The sequence below is a fragment of the Schistocerca piceifrons genome, chromosome 8, assembly GCF_021461385.2.
Source record: "Schistocerca piceifrons isolate TAMUIC-IGC-003096 chromosome 8, iqSchPice1.1, whole genome shotgun sequence".
In the NCBI taxonomy this organism is placed as follows: Eukaryota; Metazoa; Arthropoda; class Insecta; order Orthoptera; family Acrididae; genus Schistocerca; species Schistocerca piceifrons.
The window spans coordinates 465,013,158-465,030,942 of NC_060145.1; the positions used below are offsets into that span (position 1 = coordinate 465,013,158).

The 17,785-nt window shown below is 43.2% G+C and overlaps 1 protein-coding gene across 1 annotated transcript in view; it reads left to right on the top strand.

The window, feature by feature from the left end:
* The first annotated feature begins 1,747 nt into the window (after positions 1 to 1,747).
* Positions 1,748 to 17,785, top strand: part of LOC124712462 (protein qui-1) — a 1,341,285-nt gene continuing 1,325,247 nt past the window's right edge. Inside the window, exon 1 of the mRNA XM_047242758.1 lies at positions 1,748 to 1,941. Coding sequence (XP_047098714.1) covers positions 1,819 to 1,941 — 123 coding nt within the window. The 5' untranslated portion in view covers positions 1,748 to 1,818. The remainder of the gene's footprint in view (positions 1,942 to 17,785) is intronic.

Sequence of the window (17,785 nt, forward strand, 5' to 3'; positions counted from 1 at the left end):
TTCTCAAATTCAGGGCTTTTTTCTCCATAGTGGAATAGAGTAAACCAATTGGGACTGCTGCAATGAATAAATCATACACTCAAGTTTTTATTGGTATTTCTTTATTCAAAGATATTAATATCTTCACTGTGTGATTGGGATTTTCCCGAGGCACGACTGAAAGGAGGTAGATCGACGGTTATCGCTGTGATTCCGGTTGCGGTAATCTGAAACACGAATTTACGATATCAACCTGATCCTTACAGATCCAATTTAAATTTTTTTTTGGGGGGGGAATTAAAAATATTTGAAAGAATGTCCATTTTTGGACACTTTTTTGACCGAAAAAGTACTGGATATCAAAGTAAACAAAATCAGTTACAATGAACGGAAGAGGATTCAGTTTACTTCAAGGGTTACCAAAAATCATTAAAATGAGACGAAAATTGTAGCGTGGGCGACGACAACCATGGCAAAAACATGGCTTTGAGGAAAGTGCGTGTAATATTTGTCATACATTTATTATATAAAAAAGGGACAAAGCTTTAAACTTGCGGGGTATCAACGGTGCCTGGTTCGTAATAACTATCGGCCCGGCTAGTGGATGGCCGCTTTCTGCTGCTTTGGCTTGATACGCCGTCATTTCCGTCCACAAAGCCATTTTTGCCGTTGAGCGCATCACCGCTGGCGCCTCAGTCTTAACAGAATCGGTGCAATTCATCGCCGATTGGGTTTGAAAGGCATTTACCACGTGCGTTAATGCAGCATGGCCTATATTGAATAGACATACGGGCAAACTTAAATCAATGTTGATAGTTTCGGCTGGTTGCTATTTTTGGAGCGTATCTCCTAATGAGACTATAGAAACATTCGTTCACATTTTGAATAAAACAGCTGAAACAACGCTGCAGAAAATCAGAATTACTGAAATCGGTATAAATAGGGGTGATGGAATCGATAACAACTTGTGGCAAACTGTTCTCTAACGCCGGCGTGCCGTACACGCTCGGCTTTGAACGCTCGCACCCGGCCGGAGTGGCCAAGCGGTTCTAGGCGCTTCAGTCTTGAACCGCGCGTCCGCTATGGTCTCAGGTTCGAATCCTGCCTCGGGCATGGATGTGCGTGATGTCCTTAGGTTACTTAGGTTTAAGTAGTTCTAAGTCCTAGGGGACTGATGACCTCAGATGTTAAGTCCCATAGTGCTCAGAGCCATTTTAACCATTTTTTGAACCGTACACGCTCCGCTTCGAACACTCACAGAATCGTTGTTTTTTGGAGTTGGCGCATAATACTTTGGCGAAATTGTTCACTGTGTAGACGTTCGAACTGTGTAATAAAACATTGTCGTTCTCCCTTAACACGTGCGGTGATTGCTTTTGAATTGAGACAGTCCACGATACCATCAGGCCAGGCGTTACGTGTAGATATTGTTGGCCCATCTGTGCCTTTCGAGTTGTCTTCATGTGTCGTCGCGTTGCCGAGCAACGGCAGTGACTACGTGGCCCAGCTGCCCACCGGCATGTTTACGTGTCCCGGGAAGTGTGTTCGTCTCAAGTGGCTCAGCTGTTGGGATCGTATCGGGCGGACGTCCGGATCCTGCACAGTATTGATAAATCGAGAGCGTGCGTGAGCGGCGGGCAGTGCAGCGAGGGCCGGCCCAGCGACGTCTGCGGCGTCTGGGTGGAACTGCGCACAGAACACTGGGTCGGCCGCCATGAGGCGGAGGGTAGGGGAACGCGCGAGATCAACTTGAAGAGAAGCTTTCTGAGGTCTAGATCGGAAAGCCAGGGCTGTGGGAGAGACAAGAGCACACTTGGTGGTCTGCGACCTGGCGCCAGTATGCGGCGCAACACGGTGTCGGAGGAGCTGCCTTCGGCAAGAGTGCTGGCCCAGCGAGCCAGGGCGGAGCGCTGCCGCTCGGTAAAGCTTGCCTGGCTCACCTCCACGGCGACGCCTCGGAAGGTAAGCCCGCTGTCCTACACCATTCTACCCCTGTACTTCTTCCTTTCAGTTTGGATTCCGTTGAATTATTACAACACGTGAGGCAATAGTGACCCAATCTTAGAAGCTAGATTAAGGAAAGGCAAACCTACGTTTCTAGCATTTGTAGACTTAGAGAAAGCTTTGACAACGTTAACTGGAATACTCTCTCTGAAATTCTAAAGGTGGCAGGGGTAAAATACAGGGAGCGAAAGGCTATTTACAGTTTGTACAGAAACCAGATGGCAGTTATAAGAGTCGAGGGACATGAAAGGGAGGCAGTGGTTGGGAAGGGAGTGAGACAGGCTTGTAGTCTCTCCCCGATGTTATTCAATCTGTATATTGAGCAAGCAGTGAAGGAAACAAAAGAAAACTTCGGAGTAGGTATTAAAAGCCATGGAGAAGATATAAAAACTTTGAGGTTCGCCGATGACATTGTAATTCTGTCAGAGACAGCAAAGGACTTGGAAGAGCAGCTGAACGAAATGGATAGTGTCTTGAAAGGAGGATATAAGATGAATAGCAACAAAAGCAAAACGAGGATAATGGAATGTAGTCGAATTAAGTCGGGCGATGCTGCGGGAATTAGATTAGGAAATGAGATACTTAAAGTAGTAAAGGAGTCTTGCTATTTGGGGAGCAAAATAACTGACAACGGTCGAAGTAGTGAGGATATAAAATGTAGACTAGCATTGTGAAGGAAAGCATTTCTGAAGAAGAGAAATTCGTTAACATCGAGTATAGACTTAAGTGTCAGGAAATCGTTTCTGAAAGTATTTGCATGGAGTGTAGCCATGTATGGAAGTGAAACATGAACGATGAATAGTTTAGACAAGAAGAGAATAGAAGCTTTCGAAATGTGGTGCTACAGAGGAATGCTGAAGATTAGATGGGTAGATGACATAAGTAATGAGGAGGTATTGAACAGAATTGGAGAGAAGAGAAGTTTGTGGCACAACTTGACTAGAAGAAGGGATCGATTGGTACGACATGTTCTGAGGCATCAAGGGATCACCAATTTAGTACTGGAGGGCAGCGTGGAGGGTAAAAATCGTAGAGGGAGACCAAGAGATGAATACACTAAGCAGATTCAGAAGGATGTAGGTTGCAGTAGGTACTGGGAGATGAAGAATCTTGCACAAGATGGAGAGCTGCACCAAATCAGTCTCAGGACTGAAGACCACAACAACAACAACAGTTCTTCCTCCTCATTTCTTGCAGCTTTGTCGCTGTCCGCCTTTATTTCTCATTAATTACATCTTGAAACGATCCAGTAACGTGATAGCGTCACCTTTAGAAGTATTTACTTTCGTTACTTCTGCATTTATTTCACCTGGCAAGACAAGAACGGTAATTTAGAAGAATGATTGCCTTTCGATGTCGCGGGGACCAAACGATACATATCGAACAGGCAATCCTAAATGGATCCGCAACTCTGGTGGCGGGCGTTATGATCAATTATTTGTGATCGTCATTTTTATCTCTTTTTCCGTCGTTCCCTTAGTTGCTCTAAGTTACTCACCTCCGCGAATTAATAGCAAAACGGGAATTGTTCCCGCAACGTATACATCACATGGACTTTCACATGACAACAACACCGACAGCGAATAAAGTAACTCGTCTCCTTCGTAATTACAAGTATTTTTGTAACGCTCTTCTTTTGCCGTTGCTGTAGTGACCACCGTAAACATACTCATAACCCCCGCCACCCGAGTCGCGTGATCGATGTAGAATCGTCCGTTCGATATGTATTGTTTGGACCCCGCAACTTCGAAAGACAATCATTCTTGGAAATTACCACAGTCAGGTACTGTGTTACATCAATAAGATATCCGTACTCGTCAACGCAATATGTACAGCATAGATCTGGACAAATGAAACTTTTTTAAAAGGAAATCTATTAAAGCAAAATACAAATGAAAATAAATTTACATATAAGTAGTAGTATCTTTCAAGAGTAACATTACTAGATGTAACCCCCTTCAGCAGCAATGACCACCTCCAATTTTGTCCTGAAGCGATCGTACGCACTCTTTAAACCAGCACTGTCCATATTCGCGGATGCTGCTTCGGCAGCGTTGCGTAGAGATGCCACGTTAAGGTGCCTCGTCTTAGAACTGGTAACTCCTTTCGAATACTCTCCAAACATGGTAGTAGAGGGGGTTCAAATCCGGGTATTCGGGAGCCAGAACTCCTTTGGCCAGAACATGTCAGCGTTATCCGAGAGCCAGTTTTGGACTAAATGGCTCGTGTGAGCCGGTGCACCGTCCTGTAGAAAGACGTATTGTCTCCCCGAGGCCACAGTTACCATTCATGGTTACCATCCACATTCGTCAAAACTTGCAGATAAACTTCTTTTGTGACATTTTGTCAATTTTCCTAGAAATGTGACCACATATCACCACCCTCACCGGGCACTACACCTTCGGCATTAACCCTCAACTTCTCCGAAGCATTATACTTCGACCCAGTATATTAAGCAGTTAATCTCGGGTACGCGAAGAATCGAACTATTTCAGTGGACGAACGCCCATGAAAACTTTCAATAATCGCGGCTCATCTATTGTACTCCGCACTTATCCGTAACATCTCGGCCATTATGAGGTTCTGTGTGTTTACCAGATGTCTATTCCTTTCAACGACGCCAATCGCAACCTCCGGCAGAACTACAATATCGCGGGAAATTCAAATTGAAATTTGTCCGGATTTAAGTGCCGCACCGTGTATAGTACATGAGCAACACTGGTGGTGGTGGTGGTGATGAAAATTCTCAATGTATTGTGCTTAGACAGTAAAATCACAGCTGTCTGTAAGCAGGCACTAGCAAACACCCACTCTAAACTGAAATTTGGAAGTTAAATGTCTGGAAGTTTCGCGATCGAAACTGAAGTCAGAACGCAGATGGTCCCTGCCAACTGCACTTTAATTACATACCAGAAGTAGTTGGAAGAGATTGTAAGATCTCATTGCGAGAAAGCCAATTCGATGACGGTGTTGATTTAGGTTGCAGAAGGGGCAACATACAAGTAAACTGTCTAGCTTTAGCAGACAACCCAGCCACTTCTTCAGAGTGATTGGAAACAGCCACCAGTCATACAGGATTGCTGAAGGAACGAATTGAAAAAGGACAACACATCTCCTTTAAAAAAACAAATTTTTTGGGAAACATTAAGGCCGCTTGCAAGGTAATGATGACTAAATACGTAAAAACTAAGATACTTAAAAATTTCAACAGCGAGCGTTTATAAGATGAAAAGATCATACTACCTCATTAAGGATATATATGAAAAGAAATCGATATAACTCCATGTTAAACTTAGATAATAATCTACAGTAATTCGCCTAGATGCATTTCATGCCAAAGAATATCTAACTCTAAAGAAACAAATGATTATCAATGCACTAGAAATCACAGAATGTAAAATAATAATCAAAGTTTTGGGATCAGTAGCAGTCACTACGACATATTAGTGAACTTTATGCACAGACTGAAATATGTATAGACGTAATTAGGGAAAGAACAATAGCTCTTACGGCCACAGCTGAACGATTTACACCAAGAGACGGACGGAAAACCTGTACACTTGGTGCAAACATGTTCGAAGGGATAAGGATGAACTATTTGTTACTCCACAAGATGCTAAAGAACGACTGATAGAAATTGCAGGATTGTGAAACTTCCATGAAAAATCCAAGAAGAAGACTGAAGCGACTTGAAAAGAAGAAAGAAGACAGAAACGTAGAGAAATATAGGAGGAACAGTTGAAATAACCGTAGCCCATGCTGTAAAAGAAGAAGAGCTAATCATAATAAAGAAGAATGAATGTGGAGAAGGTAAGTAGTCAGAGAAAGAGCGAGACATAATAATGTAACGTAGGAGATGAGATGGAAGAAAGAAACAGAAGTAGATAGAGATGAGAAAAGCGTTGATGGCTGATAATGTGATAGAAATACTGTTCCCTGTTGGACAGAAAGAAAAGTGAATATGCCTAGCAGAAGGGTACGCCGTGTGTCGATGTGGAAACTTTCGAAAATACGACATCTCGTAAACGACTCGTACTAAAATCCTGCAACAGGCACCACAGACATTGTAACTTAGCCTAGTTTTAATTCGTTGATGTCAGTGGGCATTAGTCCATTTAAAAAGTGCAGTTTCTAAGTAAACTTACAATTTGTTTATTGTATAACAGTGCGAGCCCGTGACTAACAACCCATTCTGTGGAAACGTTTTCCATTTCCGCAATATCTGCGAGGTAATGTTTCGGTGGCTCAGCCTGTATATTATAAATTAATTCCTACAAATGTATACGATTTAATCCGCTCTTCAAGCAGTTTGTGGCGTGAACACAGTGTTGGGTCGTCGATTGTCCTGATTGAGTATGCAAGTTGGTACCTCCATAATAAAGAGTACGATAACGTGATATTCAGCCTTCGTTCAATAACTATCAACGTAGTCTTGTTGCCATACCCAAAAGCTCTCCACGCCGTGATTCCGAGGGTTCGCTTTCTTTGGGATGCCATGGGAAGAAGTACACTATTATAGCAGCCTCTAGTCAGTAATCTTCGTGTCCTGACACGGCGTGTGTTTCAGGCGTGGAAAGAAGTTACTTAAGAGGGCACTGGGAGGGAATCTGCTTCCGCAGAACAGCGAGCTTAAGTTCAGATGTAGGGACAGCAACTGTCGACCTTCGTTTATAGGAAGAATAGTAGGAAAATGTAGCTCATCTATAAAGGAGAGGACGTACAGAAAACTAGAGTCATTCTCCTTGACTACTGCTCAAGATTTCTGGACGCTTACCAAGTCAGATCAAGAAGAAGACATTGAAGCAGTACGGATTCGTGCTGCTAGGGTCGATCAGAGCACGTGTTATTACGAAAAGGCTTCAAGAGAAATGGGAAACACTGCAGAGATGATGACTTTCTTTCTTCGAAACGCCATTGAGGAAATGTAGAAAACCCGCATATGTGGCAGGCCGCAGACCGATTCTGCTGCCGCCAACGACGTTCTACGTGCGGGCGACGAAAGACAGAGAAATCAGAACTCGTACGAAAGCATGTTGACAGTCGTATTTCATTCACTCCATTTGAGAGCGGAAAAGCATAGCGAATGACTACTAGTGGTAGAAGTTACCCTCCGCAAATCACTGTATGGTGGCTTGCGGGGTATGTGTGTAGATGTCGCCGAACTATCCGTTCTACTCACTTCAGCATTCTTTTGTAGCACCGTATTCCAAAACTAGTATTCCTTTCCTGTTTGAACAGTTAATCGTACACGTCCGACTCGCACAGAAGGCTAGATTGCAGACAAATACTTCCACAGAAACCTCATTACACATAAATGTATGTTCTACGATAACATATTTCCCCTTTCCTCTTTCTCCTTTCTTGCCAGCACATTTTGTTACTGTAATTGTTGTGCTGACCGCATGATTAAAGTGTTCCACAAACATTCAGTTTCCCGCCCGGCATGTGTGATGGAGTGTCTGCCACCCTCTCGGCATTCTAAATGCATGAGAGAACTTGAAATTAGGATCAGTTCTCGAGCTCCAGGGGTAAGAGCTGAAACCTTGCCAACACGTGACTGGAATTGGAATGCCCTGCGCGCGGCCAGATTAAAACGGAAGACGTCATATCTCCAGTAATGCACGTTCTTGCGGACAGCGTCGCATTATTAAGTAAGACCTGGCTTTATCTGAAGCGGTCTCCAGCACAGTCGGAGTTTGTACGAAATGACGCACCTTCTATTATTAGGAGCGTGGATGACGTCTCGCTGATACTGTCCTGTCAGAATAATGGTCCACACCGTTTGTAGAGCCTTTTTCCCTGCCTACAACTTAGGAGACGGACGCTGCACTTGTGATTGAACATTGTTAACTGTTATAAGGTTGTCAGATCAGGTCTCGCAGTGCTCAGAACAGCAGATAAGGCGTGTAGCTGTACGTAGAGTAATTGGAAAAATTTTCAGTTGGATGGTTAGTTAGACAGTTACTTACATGTTCCCTGGGTCACTCTGCACGATATATTGTAATGTCACGAACAAAATATTAACTTAATTAGTTTTTAAACGTGGCTCCATGCTCACCATTTACACGGGAGTTTACTTAACAGAAAACGTTTTGTTTAACAGTATTGAACTAAATAAAAGTTCTTTCACCACTTAGAGTGTGTTGTCCACAAGGTAATTCCAGCTCATTTTTAAATGTGGCTCTTCTGTCTTTTTTGGGTAAGGGTTCAAAGATTTTGATAGCGGCATTATATATTCCTATCTGATATAAATTCAGTTTCAGTGAAGAGTAATGTCATTTTATCTTCGAGTATTATAATTACCAACAGTGAAGCGCTCATGCAGGAGCACAAGAATGGCAAATGCGGTCGTCAGCCTGACAGAAAAGTGGGAAACCAGCTGTGGGATCCTGCCCACTTGTCTCTTATAGGGTGCCTAAAGTATGCTGCTTTCGTGGATAACTATACAACAAAATCACATTAATGTTTTATATTAAAATAAAGTAGATTGACCATACTTAACTTTGGTTTACAATGGTGTCGCAAGCGATGGGCGACACGCAAATAATAAATGTCTTTTGCTATATGCAGTGTGGTTTGTAGTCGGGATCTGCTGGTGCCTTTGCTAGTGCTCGTCTTCTACTGTCCGGCCGAGGCTGGCAGGAGCGCTGCTTACATTCGCTTCGGCTGGAGGCCGCTCCTCTCGTGGTGCGGTCCCAGTCAGGGTACTACTGGCTGACGCCGTCTCACAGCCTTCTCAGCTCTGGCGTTCTTCATCTTCGTGACGGAGCTTGTCGTTATGACGGAACACCAGCTACCTCAATCCTCATTCCGCATTCCCCACCAAAAATTTCTGCATGCCAAAATATTCGCACTCTTCTAACACACAATGTTCTAAATATTTTTACTCAGTCTTTCTCTGTAGTTAAGCCTTCAGCATCTCTCTCTCACTGCCACTATCCGTATATGTCTTTCTCACTGATTCACACTATATCCCACTGCCATTCTGTCTCCTCTCTCGTATACACTGTCACCCTTTGTCCTTCTTTCCCAAGATCACTGTATCCACCATACCTTGGCATTTCAAAATTTCTAGGGGTGCAATAGACTCCTTTACACCACATCCAAGTATTTAAAATTTCGGTCCAAAATGCACCCTCCCATATACCTACGCCAGTCTGGGACAGGCTAGACCCCCCCCCCCCTTCTTAGGGCATGAATGTTCTCCACTAATCTGGATTCTTCATTGCCACTGTCTCCTCTCTCTCTTGCTCCCACTGTTTCTGTCTCCACCCTCCATCGCCGCGCGCTCCAGGGCGCCTTGTCACGGTTCGCACGGCTGCCCCCATGGGAGGCTCGAGTCTTCTCTCGGGCATGGGTGTGTGTGTGTGTGTGTGTGTGTGTGTGTGTGTGTGTGTTGTCCTTAGAGTAAGTTAGTTTAAGGTAAATTAACTAGTGTGTAAGCTTAGGGATCGATGACCTCAGCAGTCGGGTCCCATAGGATCTTACCACAAATTAAAAAAAAAAAAAAAAAAAAAAAAAATCCATCCTCCATCTCACTTTCTCTTTATCTGGCACTATTTCTCTCGGACCATCAATTTTTCCTCTCTCTTTGGCTCCCACTCCTATCATCTTCTTCCGTCCACCTTCCACTGCACTCCCTCATTACTGTGTCCTCTCTTTCTCTCCCACTATCACTCTCTCTCCTCTTCCACTCTCACTGTCTCTATGTTACTCGCAAAACGTTTGGTGAGGGAGTCGAAATAATGTCTGTGCAGCTGCTTCCCCACTTTCCTTTCATTCTTTTAAAGAGGAGCAGCTTCACTACTTTTTTGCTCCGACAGGAAAATTTTTCCGCTGGTCCCCCTCTTTTCCCTGCTACAGCAGAGTGTGCTGCGTATATAAAACGAGTTCTAAAGTTCAGTAAACGTTCGACAGTTTATTTATATGCTTCGACACATTTATATACTTACACATATTTAAAGAAGTGCGAATAATATAAGGTTAACACAAAATCATTCGCTTTAAATTTTTGCTGGACTGTTTCCTCATCGGTCGCAATTCAACGAAGACACCTGGTTTATGACTTGTATCCTTAACGGGTAAAAATGTTCTTTGAAATATTTTAGCGAATTAGCCGTCTTTGCGGTTTTACACAGTATTTGGAAGACATTTTAAATTCTTTGTATTGGAAATTACTTGTATTTTTTACGTGCTGAATTGTGTTAAGTTTGAATCCCTGGATTTCGGTAACGGATAATGATACCGAAAAATGTTCCTAGGTTCCTCGAGAACATCGTATTAAGAACACATGGCAAAAATGTCACCGACTTTCCATGAACAGAAATTTTAGAAGTGTCTACCCTCACAACAGGTACTTTTAGTAAGGTGAAATAATGGTTTATCTAGTGTACCTTGATAAGGGATAAAGATTTTAAAAAACGAGAAAATTGCGTTTCTAGATGAATGTCTAAGGAATGTACAATTAAAACTTGAACCATTTCCTTTGGTTAGTTATTTAGATAACTGCGACCTATCGTGCAATATCCGGTAAAAACCAGTTTCAGCGGTTTTCTGGGTAAGTGCGGTGAAATTGGACCTCTCGATCTCGATAATGTACCCAGATATCACGGTTTTTCAGGTTTTCCTCTAAAATCGCCCAAGCAGAAATGCTGCTTTTACACTCCTCATAAGGTCCACCACATCCAACCGAATTCGTGGATTTGCCTGGGCAGTAAGAAGTGGTGTAATGTTAAAATTGTTACCTTGCTCTGTATGGTGGCTAAGTGTGTCCGTGTTTCTCTCAGGTATATAAATGGTCGCTCATCCAAAACACTTGACCACTTACCTCTGTGATCAATGGCACCCACATGTGACCCCCTGAAAACTGCATTTGCGCGCGCGGCTTCCTGCAGCGTATTGGTAGCGCGCTTTCCTGCACAGATAGTGGTCGTCATTATTCCTTCTGACTTGTGAAGAATTGTTTACAACAAAGTTTTTGAGAGAAAATATATACCTTGATTCTGTGGTTAAAATACGGAACTCCTTCAGTACTAGTTTCCATGATGACCGAATGTGAGTGTCACATACTACTTCTGGCACACTTTTGTGCAATGAATGATTTCTTTCTTGAGTGACGCAATCGCATATCACATAACTGAATGAAAGCCAGTAAAGTTCTTTAATATACTGAATTTTGTCTCTCTATGTCATGAGGTTACACGAAGTGGAAAATAGTCTGAAAAGAGATGTATAAGAGGCTCTAAAATTTCGGTCGAAGCTGCCGTGGTGAGTGTGTATGAGGTGGTGTGTGTGTGTGTGTGTGTGTGTGTGTGTGTGTGTGTGTGTGTGTGTGTTTGTGTGTGTTTTCTTTGCTGAGGAAGCGTTTGGCCGATAACTGCATATGTAACATTCTTTCCGTTGCGCCTGTCTGCAGATCATCGGGTCATATGGTTAGTAGCAGTCTGTCTTATTTCTAATATTGTTCCAGAATTCTAATCCTTTTAGTTAATTTTTTAATTAATCTGAGATTCTCAATAATGCTTAAACCCAAAAATTTTAATTTGCTTCCTAATTCGTGCTGATCCTATAATTTCATCACGTCGTGCTGAGACCTATGACGAATACGCTACGTTTTCTTAAAATTGAGAGAGAGTCCATTCGTAGAAAAGCTGCCAGTAATCCTTCTATGCATATTATTTCGTATTATTTACAATTTCATACGTTGCTGTATTTTTTTTTTTTTTTGAGACTGATTGTAAAACTTCGGTCATCTGCAAAAACACTAATCATACCTAACGTGCATTAAACTGAAGATCATTAACATGTATATATAAAACAGCAGAGGGCTCAATATCAGACCTCGTTGAAGTCCAATAATGATTTACGAGAAATCTGGAAAATGTACCCTGTCGACAGCTGATGAATTATGAAGTACAAATTGCTCCATTTAATGTTCAGGTAACTCATTTAACCGAATGTTACATACAGGGTTATTACAAATGATTGAAGCAATTTCACAGCTCTACAATAACTTTATTATTTGAGATATTTTCACAATGCTTTGCACACACATTCAAAAACTCAAAAAGTTTTTTTAGGCATTCACAAATGTTCGATATGTGCCCCTTTAGCGATTCGGCAGACATCAAGCCGATAATCAAGTTCCTCCCACACTCAGCGCAGCATGTCCCCATCAATGAGTTCCAAAGCATCGTTGATGTGAGCTCGCAGTTCTGGCACGTTTCTTGGTAGAGGAGGTTTAAACACTGAATCTTTCACATAACCCCACAGAAAGAAATCGCATGGGGTTAAGTCGGGAGAGCGTGGAGGCCATGACATGAATTGCTGATCATGATGTTCACCACGATCGATCCATCGGTTTTCCAATCTCCAAGAAATGCCGAACATCATGATGGAAGTGCGGTGGAGCACCATCCTGTTGAAAGATTATGTCGGCGCTGTCGGTCTCCAGTTGTGGCATGAGCCAATTTTCCAGCATGTCCAGATACACGTGTCCAGTTACGTTTTTTTCGCAGAAGAAAAAGGGGCCGTAAACTTTAAACCGTGAGATTGCACAAAACACGTTAACTTTTGGTGAATTGCGAATTTGCTGCACGAATGCGTGAGGATTCTCTACCGCCCAGATTCGCACATTGTGTCTGTTCACTTCACCATTAAGAAAAAATGTTGCTTCATCACTGAAAACAAGTTTCGCACTGAACGCATCCTCTTCCATGAGCTGTTGCAACCGCGCCGAAAATTCAAAGCGTTTGACTTTGTCACCAGGTGTCAGGGCTTGTAGCAATTGTAAACAGTAAGGCTTCTGCTTTAGCCTTTTCCGTAAGATTTTCCAAACCGTCGGCTGTGGTACGTTTAGCTCCCTGCTTGCTTTATTCGTCGACTTCCGCGGGCTACGCGTGAAACTTGCCCGCACGCATTCAACCGTTTCTTCGCTCACTGCAGGCCGACCCGTTGATTTCCCCTTACAGAGGCATCCAGGAGCTTTAAACTGCGCATACCATCGCCGAATGGAGTTAGCAGTTGGTGGATCTTTGTTGAACTTCGTCCTGAAGTGTCGTTGCACTGTTATGACTGACTGATGTGAGTGCATTTCAAGCACGACATACGCTTTCTCGGCTCCTGTCGCCATTTTCTCTCACTGCGCTCTCGAGCGCTCTGGCGGCAGAAACCGGAAGTGCGGCTTCAGCCAAACAAAACTTTATGAGTTTTTCTACGTATGTGTAGTGTGTCGTGACCATATGTCAATGAATGGAGCTACAGTGAATTTATGAAATCGCTTCAATCATTTGTAATAGCCCTGTATATGAACGAAAATACCGAACCCATATTCCGAACGGCGCTGTCACTAAAATTGTGCAGGGATACTCAACTGCCCCTACCGATAGGTTTTATGCAACTCACGATGCCTTCAGAACTGAAATGTGACAATTTCACATCCTCTCGCTCACCACATGTAAACTATTAGTCCTATAAGTAATGAGCAGGACCTTTCTATAGCGAAATTAATGCATTTAAATTTTGTACTGGGGTGCATTTTAGCTGGAGGACACGGTTTTAGAGTTGTCCAAGAAAAACAGATTTGAAGGTCATTTTTGTACATTTTCATTGAATAATTCGAAAAATACTGCCTCTAGTTCAAAATTTAACAGCACTGAATAACCTACAGAAAGGAGCCGTTCACTTTTTATGTAGGACTAATAATCTGTGTGTAGTAACCGAGAGAATATGAAAATCTTGCATGTGCTATTTGTAGTTGTTGTGGGTTGCATAAAACCCTCGAGTGGGGTAGCTGAATAATTTCCTACTACTTTCGATTAACAAATACATGTTACTGTTTAGCCATCCTGACAGTACTCTTATGTTACTGACTACAATCTCATCAGGAGATGTTATTTTGCCTGGAGAGAATGTGTGCTAGAAATTAGTTTGTGGAAGATAAATGAAGTAAATTAGCGCTATAATGGAATAAAAAAGGTCCTTCCGATTGTTCTCACTCCGATTTCGTCATTCTGATGTAAAGGTGATGGGAGGTAAAACTACCACCACATTTATGGAATATAGCAGATAACAACAGAAAACCTAAAATATGTTTCTCTTTACTTGCTACCTGTTTTGTTGTGGTTTCCTCCACGATGTAATGACTCAGAGTACCACAGGTTTCGCAAAGTGAACAGAATTTAGAATTTTACAGTATTTCATCCCACTCGATTGTCTCTAGTAACTCATCGTTCTCGGTACTGTTTTGAGTTGTTGAAGTAGTCGAGACGCAATGGTTAGCGATAACATTGTGACCGCCTGCTTAGTAACACGTTAGTATATGTTTCGAATGCAATGAAGCAGCTACTTTGCGGTCGAGACTCTGTAATTCCTTGACAGCAGTGCGGGGGTATGTCTAAGCAGAAGTCACGCAATTTCCGCAAATTACGGGCCCCTGATTTGCAGGCATGGAGATGGGGTCAAGTAGCGTCTAATTTGTTCCAGAGGATTAAGCTCAGCCGTATTTGGTGACTGACATATCTGTGTCAGTTCACTATCGTGCTGCTCAGTCCAGTAACGCGCGATTGTGCCCTTGTGACACGGAGGGTTATCTTGCTGGAAGACGCCATTGCTTTCGGAGAAGACATCGTTATCGAAGCGATGATGTATTTAGGCAGTCCTCAGCTGCCACGGTGTCCAAGTTGCTGTCCGCCATGGCACAATATTGTCCCTAACGATCTGCTTCCGTGTAGTGGTGCATGTTTCGAGCAAGTGTTCGCCTGGATAGCGGTGTAACAGCACATGAACATCGACCTCGTGAAACGAAAACCAGTCATCCGACCGGGCGACACGTTAGACAGCGCCTAAGGCCAAGCACAAATTGAGAGGGGTGTAACACGTGTGAAGCGAAGAATACAGCGCGACGCGCGCGTTCCGCTTTTGCTGCGCATGTGCTGCGCAAATTGAGATGCCGTACACATTCTTTGCCCGCGCCGGTTGGTGGCGCTAGCTAACATATTGAATTTTTCTTTAGACATGTGAGTAGCTCGCTATCTGTTTCCAATCTAGAGAAAATGGATCGCCTGTAGCGCGTTCACTCCCGATCTCACGCCCACGAGAGTGAAATATTCACAAAATCCCTGATAGCTCCTAAACTGGTCGAGACATCGAAGCGTGAGTTTGGCAAATGACAGCCCACACGGAGGAGAGCATTATGCCAAATCGTAAGCACACGGAACTTTCTTATCCGTGGCGATATTTCAGAAGATATACTTTCTGTTTTATTTTTTCCTCCAGTGACTGTAAATTTATTAAGAGTCATAGACAGCTATTGAAAAAAGAATTTCCTAGTATGAAATTAGTCAGGAATTTTTTTTTATTTTTTTTTTGGGGGGGGGGGGGGCGGGGGTTTGACGCGGCCCCCCACGAATTCCTCTCCTGTACCAACCTCTTCATCTCAAAGTAGCACTTGCAGAGTACGTCCTCAATTACACTGAAGAGCCAAAGAAACTGTTACACCTGCATAACATCGTGTAGGGCCCCGCGAGTAAGCACAAGTGCCGCGCTAATGTCTGAAGCAGTGCCGGAGGGAACTGACACCAAGAATCCTGCAGGGCTGTCCATAAATCCCTGAGAGCGTGTAGAGCTGGAGATCTCTTCTCAGCAACACTTTGCATGACATATATGCTCAATAATGTTCATGTCTGGGAACTTTAGTGACCAGCGGAAGTGTTTAAATTCAGAAGAGCAACTCTGTAGCATTTTTGGACGTGTGCGGTGTCGCATTGTCATGCTGTAATTGCCCAAGTCCGTCGGAATGCACAATGGACATGAATGCATGCAGGTGATCAGACAGGATGCATACGTACGTGTCACCTGTCGAGTGTCGTATCTAGACGTATAATGGGCCCGCATACGCCCCACACCATTACAGAGCCTCAATCAGCTTGAACAGTCCCCTGCTGACATGCAGGGTCCATGGATTCATGAGGTTGTCTCCATACCCTTACACGTCCATCCGACCCATACAATTTGAAACGAGGCTCGTCCGACCAGGCAATATGTTTCTAGTCATCAACAATCCAATGATGGTGTTGACGGGCCCAGGCGAGGCGTAAAGATGATATGTCCCATCGCTCGTGCGTCGACTACAACACCACGTCCAAACTCACTTAAATCTTGATACCCAACCATTGTAGCAGCTGTAACCGATCTAATAACTCTGCCAGACACTTGTCTTGTATAGGTGTTGCCGACCACAGCGCGATATTCTGCCTGTTTACATATCTTGGTATTTGAAAAAATGGTTCACATGGCTCTAAGCACTATGGGGCTTAACATCTGAGGTCATCAGTCCCCTGGACTTAGAATTACTTAAACTTTACTAACCTAAGGACATCACACACATCCATGCCCGAGGCAGGATTCGAATCTGCGACCGTAGTGCAGCGCGGCACCAGAGTGAAGTGCCTAGAGCCGCTCGGCCACAGCGGCTAGCTTTGGTATTTGAATACTCATGCCTGTACCAGTTTCTTTCGCGCTTCAGTGTATTTGCTGAATGTATTCAAATCCCTGTCTTCCTTTACAGTTTTGCCATCTACAGCTCCCTCTAGTACCACGGAAGTCAATGCCTGATGTCTAAACGGAAGTTCTATCATCCTGTCCCTTCTCCTTTTCAGTGTTTCCCACACATTCGTTTCGTCTCCTATTCTGCACGAACGTCTTCATTACTTACCTAACAGTCCACCTAATTTTCAACATTCGTCTGTAGCACTGGAACGGTACCACCGACCATCTTAAACGGCAATCGATGCTAACGTTATATCTCTGCGAGGAATTTTAAAGTATCCAGAATGGGATTTTCACTCTGCAGCGGAGTGTGCGCTGATATGAAACTTCCTGGCAGATTAAAACTGTGTGCCCGACCGAGACTCGAACTCGGGACCTTTGCCTTTCGCGGGCAAGTGCCCGTGACCGTGACCGTGAGATAAACTAATGGAAATAGAATAATCGAACTGGGATTTGTTTCAGAAACACTCCAGTAAAGTATAACCAAAAGTAAACGGTGGATCAAGAGCAGACGTTCTTCCAGCACAAAATCAAGTTGTAACGTAACATATTAAAATCTGTCGCCAGCTTAATTAGGCATTGTTGTGTCAACCAAAATGATAAAGGAGAAGACAGTGCTCAGGCTACTCTAAAGTTCCTTGACATACAACTCTTTCCTTGTATCTGGTCACACTGCAACACAGTAACGTAACTTTGGAAATAAATGTTCTACTAAGTAATAAGTCAGACAAACAGATGGCCAATGACGTAGTAAACAGTAACGTATGCCTCTCAACAACACATACCTTAAATGGACTAGGCGTAACAGTTTATAATACCAATTACCAACATACACGAAACTAGTAGCAATACTGAACAGGGAAAAGCTTGAAATGACTCCGAATTTAAATCATGGGGTGTGCTAATGATCAGAATCTATTACTTCATTGCTTACTACAGGGTCTCTATGCCTGTCCTTCGAACTTGCATTAGAGTAGATAACACAGTAAATAATTCTTTCTTAAACTCGGTTTGAAGCAACTAAACAGACTGCCACTATAACTACACTGGCTCTGAAGGAGCCGTTGCATTACTTCATTAACTATCTAGCCTAGTACATGAGGACCTTTAAACTTTCATGGTTTGAAGAACCATGCTCATTAACAAAACTAAACGAGTATGTATGGGAAATGTTAAGTGTTCTTATCATTAATTATTAGTTAAGTAAAGCACAACTAACTATAATTCTTTAAATAACAAATGTGCTTTCATAAGC